The sequence below is a fragment of the Staurois parvus genome, unplaced genomic scaffold, assembly GCF_062004578.1.
Source record: "Staurois parvus isolate SC_StPar_1 unplaced genomic scaffold, SC_StPar_1.0 ptg000088l, whole genome shotgun sequence".
In the NCBI taxonomy this organism is placed as follows: domain Eukaryota; kingdom Metazoa; phylum Chordata; class Amphibia; order Anura; family Ranidae; genus Staurois; species Staurois parvus.
This window is the reverse complement of record NW_028317884.1, coordinates 190,787-211,361: the sequence shown is the minus strand read 5'-3', so window position 1 is coordinate 211,361 and position 20,575 is coordinate 190,787. Positions and strand designations below refer to the sequence as shown.

Below are 20,575 nucleotides of genomic sequence, written 5' to 3'. Positions count from 1 at the left end.
GAGGTGACATATCTACTGCTCACTGCATGTCGAAAGGCTCTGCAAAGCCATCTACCATGGAAAACTTTTAAGGGGGCATCAAGGTTTTCTGCATGTGTAAACTTCACCTATATCACAAGCGGCCTTTGCAAGTTACGGGGGCAGTTGGGTATGGCAAAAAAAAAAACACGGTCCAATTATTCACAGTTACCCATTTTTACTGCTCCCCAACCAGAAGTATATGTCTTAGTTTACATTTGGGAAGGAGGAGGAAAGAAAAGGCAGTTGAGCTGCTTTTTTTTTATCACGGCCCCTAAGCTGCAAAGGCAGTTGTATACACATGCTGCGGCTGCCATGATGCCAAAATGATCTCCTCTGTCGCTTTCAGTGGACAGTACCACCTACTAAACATAACCCATTCAAGTGAATCTGGCCATGCTGCAACTACCCCGCAGGCATTTAGGCCTCATGCACACAGGACATTTTAAAAACACTCCTCCTCTTGGCAGCAGCGTTTTGGCAGAAAAAATGCCTGACGCCTGTGAAAGTGTTTAACACGCTTGAGCGTTAATTCATTTCATTGGCCAGAATGATCATTTCTTCTGGCTACTGAAATAAATTAATGCTCAAGTGCTAAACGCACCCAGCATTAACACGCGTTTGCATACGTCAAGTGTTTTTCTGCCAAAACGCTGCTGCTCCTGGACACACTGGCTCTGGGTTTTTTTTTCTATGCTGGTAAACGCTACTGTTACTAAAAGTTTCTAAGAGCCTATGTGTGCATGGACACATAGGATTACATGGAGGGCCGTTTGGAAGCAGAAAAAAAAAAAGCCTAACGTCCCTAAAAGTGGCTGCAAAAGCGCCCTGTATGCATGAGGCCTTAAAGTGTTACTAAACACAGAACCCTGCATTCACTATATCGTGTCTCCCACTGTACACAGAACATGGAAGTGCAATTATTTTAGTAAATATAAATTGCTAAATACCTTTTCTCATCAGCAGTTAGAGCAGTCTTGTGACTTCTATCAGTGTCCAGCAGAGCACTGGTTAAAGCTTGTAGGAGGAGTTTTCATTCTTCTCTAGAAGGATGTAGGACCCCTGACCTCTGTCTGGACAGTGCTGATCACATGTATTCACCCAAGGAAAAAAAAAACCTTTCTAGCAATACACACCGAACTGAGCATGTGCAAACTGACTCCAAACCTCTGTTCTATCAGGAGATATTTAGGGGACAATGGAAAAAGGGGAGGATCAGAGAAGAGGATCAAACATCCTTTTTACACAGTGTGGGGAATTAACCACTTAGGTTCCACAGTGAGTATAACAAGCAGGCTGTACTGCATATACCGACAGACAGATTTTGGTAACACTTTAAGGGTTAAAACAGGTGGCGAGAGGAGATATGAGTCCTCATTGCCTGGCAATGCTGCATCATTGTGCCACAACCATGTGCATTATCCATGTTTTCAAGGTGATTGCTGCACATCCCCAATCCATTGAAGGGGGTAAGAAAAGCATATGAACATATCACTTCCGCACCACGTCTTAAAGCTATCCACTGCGGATCACTTTTAAGCTCCCCCCTACCATCCCTCCCCCCCAATTTTCTCAGTAGATCAGCATCCCATCCAAAGAACTGTGTATTTTATGTCACATTTGTTAAACCTTGAATAGGCAGGAAGAACTACCAGTATGTCCCCCACTACAGCCAGAGCAGCTTATTTAACCACTTCAGTACTGAACACTTTCACCCCTTCTGCCCAGGTCAATTTTCAGATTTCAGTGCTCACACTTTGAATGACAATTACTCAGTCATGCCACATGCCAGATTAAGTTTTTATAATTTTTTCAAGAAAAACAGAGCTTTTACATTGGGCCAAGCTGCATCATCACAGAAATTCGGCTTTCAGATTTCATCACTAGAAGCAAGTCTGGCTGCTTGAAGCAGAAGAAAATAAATAGTTTGGAGCAGTTTGTCAGGCTCATTTCCAAGCTAATGTTTTTTTAAGGCTTTAAAAGCTGGTTTCGAGCTTGATGAAACCAGGTCCTTGTAATGAACAGAGAATGTTCCCATGACCTTGGCCCAGCAGCACAGGCAGGCATGTACAATAGGAGAAATAGAACATCCTATTGTTCTTACTACAATTTCTATGTGGTTATTAGGTTATTATTGTTATGCTTTTCCTTGGCATATATTTTTATATTTAAAGGAGAAGTACAGCCAAAGCTTTTTTGCTGTACTTCTGTGGATCACAGTTATGCACTCCTGTGACCCGTTTTCAGCTGACAGTTTGCTGAAGCACACTGTTGGCTGATGGTTTTTTTTGCATCTCCCTGGTAGCAGAATTGTTTCTGTCACCTCTCCTGCTTTTCTTTTCTCTCCCAAATTTGTCCTTCCTCAGCATATTCTGTGTCATTCCTGTTGCCATTGCTGTTGTTAATCTTGAAGCTGTCAGCAGAACGGCCTCTAGTGACTCACTGAGTATCGGCACAGTGCCAAAAATGAATGAAAGCACTGCCTCCTCCATTCATAGAGCTCTTTTCATTTCAAAAACTGACAGCATGGCTTCTATGAATGTAGCAGAATGGCAAACAAGGCAGACATAGTGGGCACTTGACAAGTGCCTGTCACAAGTGCGGCCACTCATATTTTTTTACATTGAGCCTTTAAAGCATTGCACACAGCAGATTGCAGGTGCAATGCCTGGTTCTTGCAAACTCTTAGTAAGCTCTCTGCCTGTACCTCCCGTTACTGAATGGCAGGAAGAATCAATGTGCTACGAGGGGGCTTTTCAGGGCCCTTGCAGACCATTGAGAACTACAAGCCATCAGCCGCATTGGCTGATGGTACTTGTAGGCAAATTTATTCACAGGAAACTGTAAATGAATGATGCATCCATGTGGGTGGAGCCAACAAATTGTGGCAGTGGGTGCAAGGAGAAGATCCCTTGCCCTCTGCCACAAAGCAGGGAACACTGGCAGTGGGAGGTTGCTGCATAGGGGCATGTTACACCCTAAAAATGGTTGTAACATGTAACATTATTATTATACACTATTTATATAGCGCCAACGGTTTGCTCAGCGCTGTACATTATAATGGTAGACAGTACACGAGACAGTACAGTAACAATACAATACAATACACGAGGGGTTTGAGGGCCCTGCTCCTTGGAGCTTACAATCTAGGAGGGAGGGGAGAGTGGTACAGGAGGAAATAGCTGTGGGGGATGGAGTGGTGGGAAGAGCGGAGGAGATCAGCAATTAGGTGTGGGCGGGGTAGGCTCTCTGAAGAGCTGGGTTTTCAGGGTGTGCCTAAAGGTAAGGAGGGAAGGTGACAGTCTGATGGATTGGGGTAGTGAGTTCCAGAGGATGGGGGAAGCCCTGGAGAAGTCCTGGAGACGGGCATGGGAGGATGAGACCAGGGAACTGGAGAGTAGGAGGTCTTGTGAGGAGCGGAGAGTGCGTTTTGGGTGGCAGATGGATATCAGGTCGGTGATGTAGTTTGGGGCAGTGTTATGAACAACTTTGTACGTCCATGTTAATATTTTGAATTTTATGCGTTGGGCAATCGGAAGCCAGTGGAGGGATTGGCAGAGGGGGGGGTGGCAGATACGAAGCGGTTGGTAAGGTGGATGAGTCTGGCTGCAGAATTCAGGATAGACTGAAGCGGGGATAGCCTGTGTTTGGGTAGGCCGGCGAGGAGGGAGTTACAGTAGTCAAGTCGGGAGAAATGATAAGGGAGTGAATGAGTTGCTTTGTAGTTTCTGGAGTTAGGAACGTGCGTATTTTGGAGATGTTGTGGAGGTGGAGTCTGCATGAATTTGTCAGCGATTGGATCTGGGGCTGGAAAGACAGATTGAAGTCTAGAATGACACCTAATACTCTGGCTTGGGGGGTGGGTCTGATGGTGTCGTCGTTGGTCGTGATGGAGAGGTCGGGGGGGGGGGGGCGCGGGCTGGGGGGAAAACTAGGAGCTCGGTTTTGGCAAGGTTTAATTTGAGGAAGTGGAGTGACATCCAGTCTGATATGTCGTTCAGAAGGCTAGTGATTCTGGCGGAGACTGAAGGAGTGAGGCGAGGGGTAGAGAGATAGATGTCCCTAAATGTGAACAAAGCAGCCACCAGCACACAGGACAAGTAACATCCCCAGTGCTGTTTTTTTTTCTTTTTTTTTCCTTTTTTGTAAATCCCTAAAATTCATCTGTAATACAAGCAAAAGAGTGGTCCATTGCAAGATTTCATTTTTAGAAAATAAAATTAAAATATAATTGAATGTTAAGGGTAAAATTTTTCTGCTATGTTTTTTCAGTTAATCAAAATCCGTCAATGTCTGTATAGGTTTCACAGCATCCCTGAAAGGTCAGATCCCGTCAGATCTGTTGGTCTTTTAAAACAGAGGGTATTTTTTAATAGATCTTTCTGCTGCCATTTGTGCCATATATATGTTGTGACAGATGGGTATTTTTACGGAGCATTTCTGACAGCTCCGCTATGATAGTCATTGTCATGTGCAAAATAAACACTTCATTCAGGTTTGTGTGTTTTTCAGGTGTCAAGAAAGTTAAGATCATAAGGGCTTATGTTTCTTAACTCTTTCATTCTCAGACTAGGGGACCCGGAAAGATCAAATATGGGGTTGGTGCTGTTTTACTTGTTTGTAAAGGTGCAAGCTCCAAGGCTGCCAATTTCTTGTTGGGACCCGAAGTGTAATAATTAGCAACAGTGTAAAAGAATTATTGATCTGAGTAATTTTCCATGTGACAAGTCAGTAGTTAAAGCTGAACTCCTTGTTGTAGCTGAGGTTCTGGGTTCAGTTTAGACCAAACATGCTATTTGTGCAGAATTTGTTTGTCTCCTCTTTCTGTGGGTTTCTTCTGGTTTCCGATAGTTTATGTGTATGTATGACTATGGTGGAGCCATTACATTATCAGTCCCTTCAGGGAAGAGCGCTGATGTCAGTGATTGTAAATATGTTGGATAATGCGATTTATAGAATGGAGTTAGAAATCTGTGCTTTAGTTGGTGTAATGTGGAGGTCATCAACCTGTGGAATGCAATCTTTATGGAGATTGTTAGATTATTGGGTTGCTAGAGAAGTAAAAAGAGCCATGAAATGAATGCATAGATTGGCCATCTGCTGGAGATAATACAACTGTGAATTCAAGGAGCAGGTTGGGTAGCTAGACCACTAAACATGCCATCAGATGTTTCTTTAATGCCATTTCCCACCACAGTTGACCTCACCTCTGAACTTTTTTGGGGAAAGGGGAGGTGGGGATACTATTTTATACATACAAAAATTATAAGTCCTCTGGTCAATGACCCTTGCTTGAGATTTAGTTTGTCATCTACCTGATGAATTGTAAGCACTCTCTTCTCTGCAGCGACCAACCTTTATTTTTGTATCTGATCTGTTATCAGCCTGCTAAATTGTATTATAACTAAAGTCATGTAACCTATCTAGTTTAAATCTTTTAATCTAATTTGTCAACATATCTGAGTTATCTGCCCTGCCAACTCATTTTATGTTTGCTAGATGGTATAAATCTCCAGCCTGCTCAATTTTTCACACTTTGTACGCTGTTACCCACCCATGCTTGATATCTGGTCCTCATCTCCTGCCTAATGAATTGTACACAAATTGAACACCCTTGTGCAATATCTAGTTTTCATCTCCTGGCTGCTGCACTATGCAGGTTGACTGCACTTATTACTGAACTATACCCAATATTTGGTTTATCTTCTGATGAATTGCCAAGTTCCTCACTAAATATTTAACAAGCTAATTAAACATTCCTAACTGGAATGGTTTGTTACATCTTATGTAAGGTTGTAATATATTTCAATGGTTCTCTTTCTCTCCCTGTCAGCTTACATTTACTATCCTTTTATAGGCGAAAACAAGAAAATATGTGCATTATTTTCTTCATGATAGATCTTTGGAAGCTGTAGTACAGGGGTGTCAAACTCGATTTCATTGCGGATCGCATCAGCATTATGGTTGCCCTCAAAGGGCTGGTTATATCTGTAAGACTAGATGCACCTTTCCCTTACATCAGATGTAAATAACCCCCCCACCTTCAGAAGTCAAGAGTCCCACACCCTCCCTTACATTACAGTCCACCCCTTACTTTGTGCTGTTGCTGGGAAGAATTTGGTGACGGAGCTGGGAAGCAGAAAGTGCATGGTCTGGAGAAGGACCAGAAAAGGCTGCTGTCAGCTGCTGGAGTCATTCTACTGGATGCTGAGACCAGGGGAGGTAAAGACAAGGGGGTGCTGTGGCTGCACAGAATGGTGCAGGATCTGTATGAGGATTTCTGACTGCTGAGACGGGGGAGAGGGTGGGGCCAGAGACAAGCCTCTTTGCAGCTGACCTGGCAAAGGAGTTCTGTCCTCCTCTCTGCTGCTGACTGCAGAGACAAGGTGAGGGGGAGCTGCAGCTGCAGGAAAGGTGCAAGGGCCAAATGAAATGGCCTAGCGGGCCAGAGTCGGCCTATGGGCCTTGTGTTTGACGCATGTGCTTTAGTGTTAATGAATTAGATCTCAACCTTTTTTGAGCTGCATACCCTTGACCTGAGAACAAAAAGAGTAGTGAGGATTATATTTCATCTAATTGTATGTTCTCTTGCAGGCATGTTTTCCATAAGGTGTGTGTGGATCCATGGCTCAGCGAGCACTGCACCTGCCCAATGTGCAAGTTAAATATTTTAAAGGCTCTAGGAATAGTGGTAAGTAATGGTCTGTGTTTTAAGCGTATATATTGTTCTTTTATAAAATAAATATTGTAGTTCCCATCAGCCAGTCTTGTGATCCAAGCATCTCTACCACACAGTACAGACAGATTCTTGAGCTCTGCATAGGCAGCATAGTTTAATCAAGAATACACCCACAGGCTCATGACTGGACAATGAATCTGCAGCAGCACACCAATGCATTCCTCATTCTGCTCTCCCTCCCTATCTGCACAGAGGCACTTCAGCAGAATCTGATTGTGTCTTAGTTCTTACCCTCCTTCAAAGTCATACTATAGAGGGGACTACTGTATGCTGATGGCGGTTTCATTTAAAAATACATTGATTTGTGAAGCAATTTATATTTATCTGGGGTTTGGTGTTAATTGTACAGTTGTGTCCAAAATTATTCAACCCCCACTGAAATTGAGTGTTTTGGCCAGTTTGACATTGCTTTTGATCATTCAGTCATCTTGCTTACATTTACATTAAAGAGGCACTTGTAGGTCAGACAAATATAACATAACAGTTATAATGAAATAACCACAAATGTCTTTTCTGTGCTCACAGCATTATCAGTTTTATTCAACCCCCAAGTGACATTCAATCTTAGTACTTAGTACAGCATCCTTTTACAGTTATAACAGCTTTTAAACGTGAAGCATAGCTTGACACAAGTGTCTTGCAGCGATCTACGGGTATCTTCGCCCATTCTTCATGGGCAAAGGCCTCCAGTTCAGTCACATTCTTAGGCTTGCGCACTGCAACTGCTTTCTTTAAGTCCCACCAGAGGTTCTCAATCGGATTTAAGTCTGGTGACTGCGATGGCCACTCCAAAATGTTCCAGCCTTTCCTCTGCAACCATGCTCTAGTGGACTTGGAGGTATGCTTGGGATCATTGTCCTGTTGAAAGGTCCAACGTCTCCCAAGCCTCAGGTGTGTGACGGACTGCATCACGTTTCCATCCAATATCTCCTGGTACTGAAGAGAATTCATGGTACCTTGCACACGCTGAAGCTTCCCTGTACCTGCAGAAGCAAAACAGCCCCAAAGCATGATTGACCCTCCACCATGCTTCACAGTAGGCAAGGTGTTCTTTTCATCATAGGCCTTGTTCTTCCTCCTCCAAACATAGCGTTGATCCATGGGCCCAAACAGTTCTAATTTTGTTTCATCAGTCCACAGAACACTATCCCACAACTTTTGTGGTTTGTCCACATGGCTTTTGGCATACTGCAGTCGACTCTTCTTATTCTTTGGAGACAGCAAGGGGGTACGCCTGGGAGTTCTGGCACGGAGGCCTTCATTACGCAGTGTGCGTCTTATTGTCTGGGCTGAAACTTCTGTACCCACATCTGACAAATCTTTTCTCAGTTCCTCAGCAGTCACACGGGGACTTCTCTCCACTCTACGCTTCAGGTAGCGCACAGCAGTCGAAGTCAGCATCTTCTTTCTGCCACGACCAGGTAGCGTTTCAACAGTGCCCTTTGCCTTGAATTTGCGAATGATGCTTCCTAAGGTGTCTCTTGGTATGTTTAACATCTTTGCAATCTTCTTATAGCCATTGCCCTTCCTGTGAAGAGAAATCACCTCTTCTCTTGTCTTCCTGGACCATTCTCTTGCCTTCACCATGTTTGTAACCACACCAGTAAATGTCTAGAAGGAGCTGAGTATCACAGTCATTTTAAAGCTGCCTAATTGGTGCTTATTATGCTTGATTGCTGCTCGGTGACATCCACAGGTGTTTTCAATACCTGATGGAAAGCACCTGTATGAACCTCTGTTCTTCAGAGTGGTAGTCTTTAAGGGGTTGAATAATTGTGGCAATGAAGAAACCACATAAGAACCATTTACTACTGTATTACATAAACAATTGATGTCATTTTAGTTGCATTTGGGTAGTTACAACGTCCTTGTAGGATTTGATTCTGAATACAATTCCAAATGTACACTATAGTCCCTAAACCCCTTTACAGCATTGGGGGTTGAATAATTTTGGACACAACTGTATATCTGGACAGAATAAAAATACAGTATATGTAGTAAATCTCTGAAATACCTGCACATTTTCCCATGTTTTTGTCTCTTGCGAATATAGGAAAATACCTCTTGATTTGCCAGAAATCAATTGAACCCCTAACTTCCAGTTTGAGCTGAAAAGGTTGATTCTTCTGGTCTGAAATTACAAGCAGTGTTGTGAGCTCTGCCCAGTTTTCTTCTCCTGGACTACAGAAAGCCCCCCCTTTTTGCTTTTCTGCATAGCATAATTGGCAGGTGTTCTCTGTAGGTTAACTTTTTCTTGCCAAAGCATTAGTAATTGTTTAGCCATTATTATGAGTCACGTACCTTGGTTCAACTTTGCACACATCCAAAAGTGTCAAACTCCTGGTTCCTCTGTAGCTGTCATTGTATTCCCCTGCTAACCTCCATAACACTACTGCATCATGTAATACGTTGAGGTCAGCAGGAAGAACCAGTGATAGCTATGGGAGATCCAGGAGACCAACACTCCCAGAAGTTTCAGTTTCCCAGTGGATGTTGGGAGGTCCTAACATCAGGGTGATGTTCAGCATTGAAGGCACCTTGTTTTTACCTTCTAAGGGTAAAGCTTGCTGGAATTTTATTTGTAAAGTAGCTGGATCACTTTGAAGACATGGTTCCTAGAGTTCAACTTTCATACCATTTTCCATAGGCCACTTCTTTCAAGGTCAAAATCAATTCACTATAAAATTATTTGTAAGATTATTCCTACATCTCTGCATACAGTATTTTAGAACATTGCAGGACATCTAGAACATTTTGTATACAGAATTAAAGCTTAACTACAAGATTTACCACCCTCGCAATTTATGCTGCATATCAGTACTGCCACCACACCCTCACTGTTAATTCTGTTCGTTTTTACCTTTAGTGTTGTATACAGCCATTTAAAGTACCTGCAGCATCATAGCTTCTCTCCAGTGCTGTTTGCAAGTCCAGGGCGCCTGAAGAAAGTTCCAGTTTGCTGGCTACTTAACTTCCTGAAACTACATGTCCCATGATTTTGTGGGACTTGTGTAGTTTCAGGGTGGTTCTGGGAGCTCCTGTGGGTGGTGATAAACAGGGCTTGGGAGGTGTTCATTACTGGGCGGGATCTCTGGTAATTACAAGGCATTTAGACCCACCTAGAATGAACATGGGTAACTTCTGCCATCACTTTTTTTGTAGACACGAGGACTACAGAGAGGTGTCTAAACGACTCAGCTCAAACCAGGAACTGACAAAGTGACTGTGCTGCACTTACTATTGCACAGCCGTATGTCATTTATCCAGTGAGGCAGAAGTGAATATTGGTTAGATACAGACTGTCGACATAATAGAAGAATGAATACCATAAAGATTTCAGAAGGTGTTACCAAAGACAACCATATTTTTTATATATAAATCTGGTGTTACGCTTTAAGTTTTTATATTGCCTTTTGCAATTTTAATTCTACCGGAGAAGTAAATGATAAAGGGTATAATTTTCAAACTCCAGAAGAAAACTGTCTGAAAACATATCTGTTATGTTAGAAGCTAAAGACAAACTACTTGTAAACCATATCTGAAAGACCTTTAGTTGGCTAAAGCACTCTGTATCAAATAATTACCTTTTCATTTTTCCTCTTTTTTTTTTTAATTAGAGTCCTGTTTACATGTTTTCTTTATTCTTTGTTGCATTCCAGCACTGTATGCTCTCCACAGTGTCATTTTTCATGGTGGTTTTCCTGATGGTGACAACAGTGGACCATGCCATGACAAGTGCCTGAACAAAGGAACTTCATGGCGGGATCACCATTCATTATTTTTATTTTCATTTATATTCCATATAAAATTACATTACCATGTCAAAGTATATTTTATATTTTATTGATTGGGTTTACATACACTTTAAAAGAATGGACAAAGTTTGTTTGTTCATACTTCTAATGTGGGTCACAGGAATGTATGATTAAGCACGAGATCATGTGAAACGCGTTAACAGGTCCTGTATTCATGTTCTGGTGTTTTGTGTGTCCTATGGATCAATAAATATACACTATATTCATCTATCCTCTGGTGTGCGACTGACCCTTGTTCCTATTGCATCGTGTGTGGTGAGCCAGAGCCTGCACCTGTTGTGGATTGATCAGGATTGTTTGCCTGAGCGGTATACCTCTGTTCTTTGAATCACAAGTGCCTGAACAAAAGGAACTTCATGGCAGGATCACCATTCATTATTTTAATTTATATTACATATAAAATTACATTACCATGTCAACGTACTGTATATTTGATATTTTATTGATTGGGTTTACATACACTTTAAAAGAATGGCCAAAGTTGTTTGTCTACTTCTAATCAGCCAACAGCGGGCCAAAGTCCACTATTGGTTGACATAACCTCAGCGGTCCAGCCTCTGGCTGTATTCTGAAAATAATGTCGGGATCCACTCTGATGCCTGACTGGCAACTGGATCAGCCTCTCTGCACACTTCTGAGAGGCTGAGCCAGCTGCTCCTTCCCCCTCCACAGCCCGGCACTCCACTGAGCTTTGGAGGGGCAGAGAACAGTGCGGTCACTGCTCTGTGCTCAGAGCAGACCTGATAACTGAACAATTAGCAGTTATGTGATCATTTAGCTCTCAGGCTTAGAGCTGGCAGGAGACAGCTGCAGCATCGGGTTGATGCTGCAGCCATATAGGTGTTTATGTACCGTATGTTTGTTTTTTTATATTCCCACACTTCCCTTTATAGTTAATCAATCCCACAGTTTTACACTGGATTACTGCACAGATCAGGAAGAAATACACAAAGCACACAAAGATTCGAGGAAGAATACAATTACTCTTCTATTTAGATAACACTGTTCAACAGGTAAAAAGTTTTGGGCATAAAATTAGCTAATCTTACATAATTTTGGGGTGATACTGGTGACCAATAGAAAATTGCATGTATACTGAGATGATGCAATATTAGCCTTTAATTGCATCACTTCACTGCATAAAAGCTGCAGTATCTGTAGCTGATTGTAGTTCGACAGCGTCTTTACATTTCGTTTTATGCTTATATAGGCTACTCAGTAATGCCTCGAACTTGTGTGAATAAAGCAGATAATTTCTGCTATATCTGCGGTGGAATAACTTTTATCTCACAAAAAAGGAGGATAACAGGAATGATTAAGAAAGCCTACAACTTGTATTTTGGCTGCAAGATAGGAGACCAGGACAAGAGCTGGGCACCACATATATGCTGCAATTCTTGTGGGACGGCACTGGAGCAATGGTTGAATGGAAAAAAGGCATCTATGCCTTTCGCTGTGCCAATGATTTGGAGAGAGCCAACAGATCATGTTAGTAATTGTTACTTTTGTATGGTGCCTCCAACAAAAGGGCTAAATAAGAAGAAAAAGTTATCTGTGCACTATCCAAATATTCCATCGGCAATACGTCCAGTTCCTCATGGAGAGGGGCTACCAATTCCTAAAGCACCAGAATCCTTCGTGGTTGAGTCAAGTGAGGAAGAACCTGAAGCGTGTAGTCATCAACCGTCAACCTCACATGACCCAGACTTTCTTTCATCCACACCCACTGAACCACACCTCATTACACAAGTGGAATTGAGCGATCTTATCAGAGACCTGGATCTTCCAAAGAACAAGGCAGAGCTTTTGGGGTCAAGACTACAACAGTGGAATCTCCTAGCAAGTGATGTTCGTACGTCTTTCTACCGTCATCGTCAGAAAGATCTGATCCCATTCTTCGTCCAGGAAGGTGATATTGCTGTATGTAACAATGTTCATGGTTTAATCTCAGCCATCGGCGTATGCTATGATCCCGATGAGTGGAGGCTGTTCATTGATGCTTCAAAGGCGAGTCTTAAAGCTGTTTTGCTCCATAATGGCAATCAGCTGCCGTCAGTTCCAGTTGCTTACGCAGTTTCAATGAAAGAAACGTATGAAAACTTGAAAGAGCTTTTAAGGTGCATCAACTATGATGAACATCAATGGTCGATTTGTGGTGACCTGAAGGTGATAGTATATCCACCTTGAAGTCCAAGTAGGATAGCAAAGTACTGCTGCTTCCTCTGTGAGTGGGACAGTCGTGCGAGAGAAATGCACTATGCCAAAAGAGACTGGCCATTACGCCAGTCATTGCAGCCTGGAGAAAAAAATGTTAACTATACAGCACTTGTAGACAGCAATAAGATCTTATTACCTCCATTACACATCAAGTTGGGATTAATGAAAAACTTTGTTAAGGCAATGGACAAGAATAAAGCAGGTTTCAAGTACCTGATTAGCAAATTTCCAGCACTTAGTGCTGCAAAAATAAATGAAGGAGTCTTTGTTGGGCCACAGATTCGTAAACTTATTCATGATGATGAGTTTCTTTCTCTGTTGCGTGGAAAGGAAAAGGCTGCCTGGACAGCATTTGTATCAGTGACATCAAATTTTCTTGGAAACAATAAAACACCAGACTACAAGAAAGTGGTAGAAAAACTCATCCAGACTTACAGAAATCTGGGTTGCAACATGTCTCTAAAAATTCATTTTCTACATTCGCATCTGGATTTTTTCCCACCAAACTGTGGAGCAGTGAGTGATGAACACGGAGAGCGCTTCCATCAAGACATTGCAGCTATGGAAAGAAGATATCAAGGTAAATGGAGCCCATCAATGCTTGCTGACTATTGCTGGACAGTTGTAAGAGATAGCTCTTTCCTCGAATACAAGAGAAAAGCCAAGAGAAGCAAAACCGACACAAACTGAAGACAAAACTAGTGAGAATCCTAAGTATTAAAATGATTCAACTTAGCTTATGGCTATAATTTTTCTTGGTAATCCTATGCAATATATTATGCCATTTAGGCTTTGTTATGTAGTCAATATCACTTGCTTTATATTTGTGGAAAGACATCTATCTATATAATTATTGTGCATTATGTAGTCATTACGCCTATAGTAGAAAACTTTCCGTTTACAGAAAAACTAGAGCCAATTGACAAATTTCATTGTTATATTTGAACTCAGAATGTGAAATTCATTAAGAAATGGATCCTTTTGTTTCCAAAACTGGCAAAAAATAAAGATTTGTTGAACAGTGTAATATTTGCTTAGCCTAGAGTTCAGCTTTAAAGCCCAACTCCAGTCACATAAAAAGGTATTCCTTGCCATGGGGCTGCACTTACTCTGCAAGAGTTACAGTGATTTTGAAGGCAAGTTAAAAAAAAAAAAATATGTTATACTTACCTGCTCTGTTTAATGGTTTTGACAAGCGCAGCCCTGATCCTCCCCTTCTATGGTCCCCAGTCAGCGCTCCTGGCCCCTCCTTCCTGCCAAGTGCCCCCACAGCAAACAGCTTGCTTTGGGGGCACCCAAGCAGGCTTGCTCCCGAGCTGCTGCTTTGCTTGTCCATTCACACACAAAGCCGTGGCTCGCCCCCTTCCTCATGGGCTCAATGGCTGTGATTGACAGAGAGTCGAGGCTCTCGTGCACATCGCTGGATTGGGATGGGGCTCAGATGAGTATTGGGGGGGCTTCTGCTCACAGAAGGTTTTTTACCTTCTTGCATAGAATGCATGAAGGTAAAAAACTTTTACCCTTTAAAACCACTTTAATAGCTCATCTTGTACAGACGTGGCAGATGGATTGTAGTTCTCAATGAACTGTGAGGGTGCTGGTGAGCACTCTTATAATTCATTTACACTTCCTACACTTTAGGAACTGTCTGCCCATATGGAAGGTATGGGAAGACAGCTGTACTGAGTGTCTTCAGGAGCATGGCATTGCACCTATAATCTGACGATCATGAGTCCATTGCTTTATAGGCTGCCATGTAAAAAAAGAAAAACATGTATTTATTTTTTTTAACCTGCAAAATTATGTGCATCTATTTATTTATTTACAAAAGGTGAACTTAACCTTTAACTTGTCTAATCCTCTGCTCTTCAGGCAGGCAGTGCTCTCCCACAATCCAGAAAGTAGACTGTTTCTTGGCATCCTCATGTCCAGAGTAGGACTCTGGACCCTGCTCTGGAATTGTTGTCATCAGTAGTCTAGACTGCTAGAGCGCTGGGTTTCAGAAGTGGCGGAGACAGATATAGCTGTGGGGTTGAGCAGAGGATCAGATACGTTTATATTCTTTTATTGTTCCTCTAGACAAAAACAAGCAATTAACTCACTGCAAGGGATCATTTTTATTTACCAGTAATTGAGCTTTAAAGCGGGCAATGAGAATTTTTTGTATACAGGAGGCAAAGTAAGGTAGAGTTTCAGAGAAAGTTAAAGTGGTTCTAAAGGCTAAATTATTTTTTAACCTAAATGCATTCTGTGCATTAAGGTTATGGTGCCCATACATTAGATGAATTTGGACAGTTAATTATTTTTTTTTTGCCCAGTTGGGCACAAATAGAAAATTGGTTTTGACTTTTTGGAAAGCTTCTGCCGAATGGACGATAAATTAAAAGGTTAATGTGTTTTTTGCCCGTAAAAAAAAAAAAAATGTTCCTACTGCACATATGTGACAAAACGAATGGAAAACTGATTAATTTATGTCCATTGATCGATTTATAGTTTGAAATGTTTTCATTACATGATGGCAATACTGTTTGCTCTCACGACCACATGTTCGTTATTTGAAAACATATTTGAATTATTTTTTAACTAGTGTGTGGCCAGCATGAGAAAATCTTTCAAATGTTACGAACCACCAGCACCCCCCCCCCCCCATATACTTACCTGAACCTGATCCAGCATTGTGCCCGAGAGCAGTGGCAGTGCTCTCTCTCCCTTCACTGGACATGGAGGCAGCAGTGGGAGCCATTGGCTCCTGCTGCTGTCAATCAGATCCAATGAGGGGGGAATGGGGGCAGGGCCGAGCTGCATTGTGTGTGTTTATAGACACACACAGCCCAGCTTGTGAGCAAGCCTGCAGCACCTGCCCCCATAATAGCGACCTTGCTTGGGAGGCAGACACAAAAGAGGAGGAGTGGACAGTGTCGGCAAGGGACCCCAGAAGAGGAGGTTTGGGGTTGCTGTGTACAATACCATTTAAAGACCAGGTAAGTGTAACATTTTTGTTATTTTAATTTAAAAAATAGCTTTAGTAATGCTTAAAAAAGTGTAAAAAAATAAAATTATGGAGCCTTTTTTTGCATACTCCAAAAAGACAAAGAAAATGTCAGAATTTGTTGTAAGAAAGCAGAAAAAGAACATTCTCCTTTGTGGTAAAATCTGAGAGACATGTTCATATTAAACATGTCTACTACCTTTAGCAACTTTTTCATTCAGGCTAACCACTGCATAACGCATGCCTCATTTGACCTTGCACATTTTCTTATTAGCAGCATAGTCCGGTAAGTGCTGATCTGACTAATGAAGCTTAAGATTAGGAACAATAGGTGAGTGTAGCAGCTGGGACTAGCGGAATCAAGCATTAGTGCCGGTCTAGCAGCAAAGGCCTTTCACTGTTTTTTGAAGTACGCCTGAGACCTGTTGAGGCTTGGTGCTTAAGCAGGGAATTATACAGCTCTTCTTCCTAGGATATCAGTAATAGGACAAGTTGTTTCAAGCTAAGATTAATTGTCATCTTTACAACAACTACATAATAACAGTGTTGCGTTTTTTTTCCCCTACAGTAATATGTGACTTCAAATATTCTTCCTAATAACACTGAATTGGTGAAAAATACTATAAATGATATGCCAAAACCTGTTGAAATAATAGTCAATCCTTGTTCGTAATCCTTCCAAAAAAATGTTTTCCTTCAATAATCCTTATCTTCTTTTTTCATATACCGTGCACCTGCACCACCAATAACACCAGCTGTACCCTCACCTAAGATTTTTGACCACACAACTAAGCTTGGTCAAAAAAAGCTTGCATCCTGTAGGTGGACATATAGTGCTGGTATAACATCTACCGAAATCCTCCCTCCATGTTAATTCAGCTCCTCCAGGTAACTCCTTCTCCACTCAGCATACATGTAGAAAATACATAGGCAAACCAATAGTGCTTTATCGTTTAAAAACCTTAATTTTGTAAAAATACAAATAAGCAACTCACATGATCCAGGTGCTCCATTGCACCTAATGATATTCTCATAAATTGTGTACAGCTGACAATATGTAATAATGGGAAGCTCTCTTCGTATTCCCCTCCACGATCTCTCTCTGGAATAGGTCAGCTGACCGCGAGCTTCTTGACGTCACCGAGCCCCTACCCAAGGCTTCCCCTCCCCAAAGCACTATTGGTTTTGCCTATGTATTTTCTACATGTATGCTGAGTGGAGGAGAAGGAGTTACCAGGAGGAGTCGAATCAACACGGGGTAAGGATTTTTGGTAGATGTTATAGCATCACTATATGTCCACCTAGAGGAGGCAAGCTTTTTTTGACCAAACCTAGTTGTGAGGTCAAAAATCTCAGGTGAGGATACAGCTGGTGTTATTGATGGTGGAGGTGCACTGTATATGAAAAAAGAAGATAAGGATTATTGAAGGAAAAGTTTTTTTTGGAACGGTTATGAACAAGGATTGACTGTATTAGTTCAACAGATTTTGGCACATCATTTATAGTATTTTTCACCAATTCAGTGTTATTAGGAAGAATATTTGAAGTCAAATATTACTGTGGGGGAACAAAGCACGACACTGTTATTATGCAGTTGTTTTGTAGCACATTTATATGAGTGTGTAGGTGTGGGCGTTTTTTTGTTTTTATCCCATTTTTTTGTACTGAGTTGACACTTTAATTTTATTTAACTGCTCGTGGGTTTATATTTATATTTGGTTAATTGTCATCTTTACATGTGTCCTGAAGGATTCCAATTTCTTCTCTGTATATGCACAAAAAAGAGAAGACGAAGGAATGCATAATTTTGTAATTATTTTTTCAATGATTTTGCTGCTTGGATGGCAAAGCTAGAGAACTTTAAGGCTCCATGCACACTAGCCTATTTTTAAGCTCCTAGCAGATACTTATGAGTGTTTTTTTTTCTCTGCCCTTAGGAGCAAATAGTGTTATCCTATGTGTTCATGCACACTATTCTAGGCTAGAAGCATTTTTATCAAGAGCCAGCTTCTAGGAGCAGAAACAAAATGCGCTTTTTGCGTTTTTGGGAGCGATTTGCCAGCAGAAAAAATGGTGAACACTCCTAAACGCTTTTAAAATGTTCCAAACTGCTTTTTCCTAAATTTGTTTCCCCCTAGATGTACTGTAAAAATGCTAATAAAAAGCTAAGTTTCCTAAATGCTACTAAAATGCTACTAAAAAAACACTATTACCAGCGTTTTTTATCCAGCATTTTTTAACTTAAAAAAAAAATGCTAGTGTGCATGGAGCCTAAGGATTTGTTGTGTTGGGGTGGTGAGGGGCAGTGCTTCGCATCATTACAACACAACACACTGTTTACCTTTATACTTTAACTATATTAAAATGTTGCTGCAGTATGGTGACACGTGGTACAATGATTTGCACTTCGTAAACACACAGACACCATTGTAATGTGGCTCTGCTTGACAGCTTATAATATGGCAGCAGTAACATGGGAAAGTTTACATTGACCACATACAGTCAGGTCCATAAATATTGGGACATCAACACAATTCTAACATTTTTGGCTCTGTACACCACCACAATGGATTTGAAAGGAAACAAATAAGATGTGCTTTAACTGCAGACTGTCAGCTTTAATTTGAGGGTATTTACATCCAAATCAGGTAAACGGTGTAGGAATTACAACAGTTTTGCATATGTGCCTCCCACTTGTTAAGGGACCAAAAGTAATGGGACAGAATAATAATCATAAATCAAACTTTCACTTTTTAATACTTGGTTGTAAATCCTTTGCAGTCAATTACAGCCTGAAGTCTGGAACACATAGACATCACCAGACGCTGGGTTTCATCCCTGGTGATGCTCTGCCAGGCCTCTACTGCAACTGTCTTCAGTTCCTGCTTGTTCTTGGGGCATTTTCCCTTCAGTTTTGTCTTTAGCAAGTGAAATGCATGCTCAATCGGATTCAGGTCAGGTGATTGACTTGGCCATTGCATAACATTCCACTTCTTTCTCTTAAAAAACTCTTTGGTTGCTTTTGCAGTATGCTTTGGGTCATTGTCCATCTGCACTGTGAAGTGGCATCCAATGAGTTTTGAAGCATTTGGCTGAATATGAGCAGATAATATTGCCCGAAACACTTCAGAATTCATCCTGCTGCTTTTGTCAGCAGTCACATCATCAATAAATACAAGAGAACCAGTTCCATTGGCAGCCATACATGCCCACGCCATGACACTACCACCACCATGCTTCACTGATGAGGTGGAATGCTTAGGATCATGAGCAGTTCCTTTCCTTCTCCATCCTCTTCTCTTCCCATCACTCTGGTACAAGTTGGTTTCCATCTTGTGGTGAACCCTCTGTATTCACTCTGGTGAAGTCTTCTCTTGATTGTTGACTTTGTCACACATACACCTACCTCCTGGAGAGTGTTCTTGATCTGGCCAACTGTTGTGAAGGGTGTTTTCTTCACCAGGGAAAGAATTCTTTAGGCATCCACCACAGTTGTTTTCCGTGGTCTTCTGGGTCTTTTGGTGTTGCTGAGCTCACTGGTGCGTTCCTTCTTTTTAAGAATGTTCCAAACAGTTGTTTTGGCCACGCCTAATGTTTTTGCTATCTCTCTGATGGGTTTGTTTTGTTTTTTCAGCCTAATGATGGCTTGCTTCACTGATAGTGACAGCTCTTTGGATCTCATCTTGAGAGTTGACAGCAACAGATTCCAAATGCAAATAGCACACTTGAAATGAACTCTGGACCTTTTATCTGCTCATTGTAATTGGGATAATGAGGGAATAACACACACCTGGCCATGGAACAGCTGAGAAGCCAATTGTCCCATTACTTTTGGTCCCTTAACAAGTGGGAGGCACTTATGCAAACTGTTGTAATTCCTACACTGTTCACCTGATTTGGATGTAAATACCCTCAAATTAAAGCTGACAGTCTGCAGTTAAAGCAAATCTTGTTTGTTTAATTTCAAATCCATTGTGGTGGTGTATAGAGCCAAAAATGTTAGAATTGTGTCGATGTCCCAATATTTATGGACCTGACTGTATGTCATGAGAGTGTTTATACTGACCGCATACAGTATGTACTAGGAGCAATTACACGGTCCACATATATAATAGGAGAGTTCACATTGATCGCGTGCACCGATAAGCCATATGTTTATGACCACCCATGTAATATTGAATAGGTCCTCCTTTTGCTGTCAAAACAGCCCTGTCCCAGTGAGGCATGAATGCCACTACACCTCTGTAGGTATGCTGTGGTATCTGTCACCAAGCTGTCAGTAGCAGATATTTTACATTCTGTAAGGTGCAAGTTGGGGCCTCCATGAATCAGACGTGTTTTTTGAGTACATCCCACAGATACTCAGTTGGCTTGAGATCTGGAAAATTTGGAGGCAGAGTCAACACCTCAAACGCATTGTTTTCCTCAAACCATTCTTAAACTAATTATGCAGTGTGGCAGGGCACATTATCCTGCTGAAAGAGGCCATTGCCAATGGGGAGTATCATTTCCACGAAGAGGTATACTTGATCAGCAACAATGTTTAGAAAGGTGGTACCTGTCAAGTAACATCCACATGAATGGCAGGACCCAGGGTTTCCTAGCTGAGCATTGTCCAAAGCACCACACTGGCTCCGTTGGCTTGCCTTTTTCTTATATTGCATCCTGGTGCCATCTCTACCCCAGATTTACTTGCTGCCTAATATATCCCACCAACTTTTAGATGCCATTGTAACAAGGTAATCACTGTTTTTCACATAACATGTCAGTGGTCATAAAGTTATGGCTGATTACTGT

At 41.6% G+C, this 20,575-nt stretch overlaps 1 protein-coding gene across 6 annotated transcripts in view; it reads left to right on the top strand.

The window, feature by feature from the left end:
- The window catches only part of RNF130 (ring finger protein 130), a 465,054-nt gene that overhangs the window by 359,456 nt on the left and 85,023 nt on the right, over positions 1–20,575 (top strand). For all 6 annotated transcript variants that reach the window (XM_089670239.1, XM_089670240.1, XM_089670241.1 and 3 more), the window contains exon 6: positions 6,613–6,709. In XM_089670239.1, the coding sequence (XP_089526365.1) occupies positions 6,613–6,709 (97 nt within the window). The remainder of the gene's footprint in view (positions 1–6,612; positions 6,710–20,575) is intronic.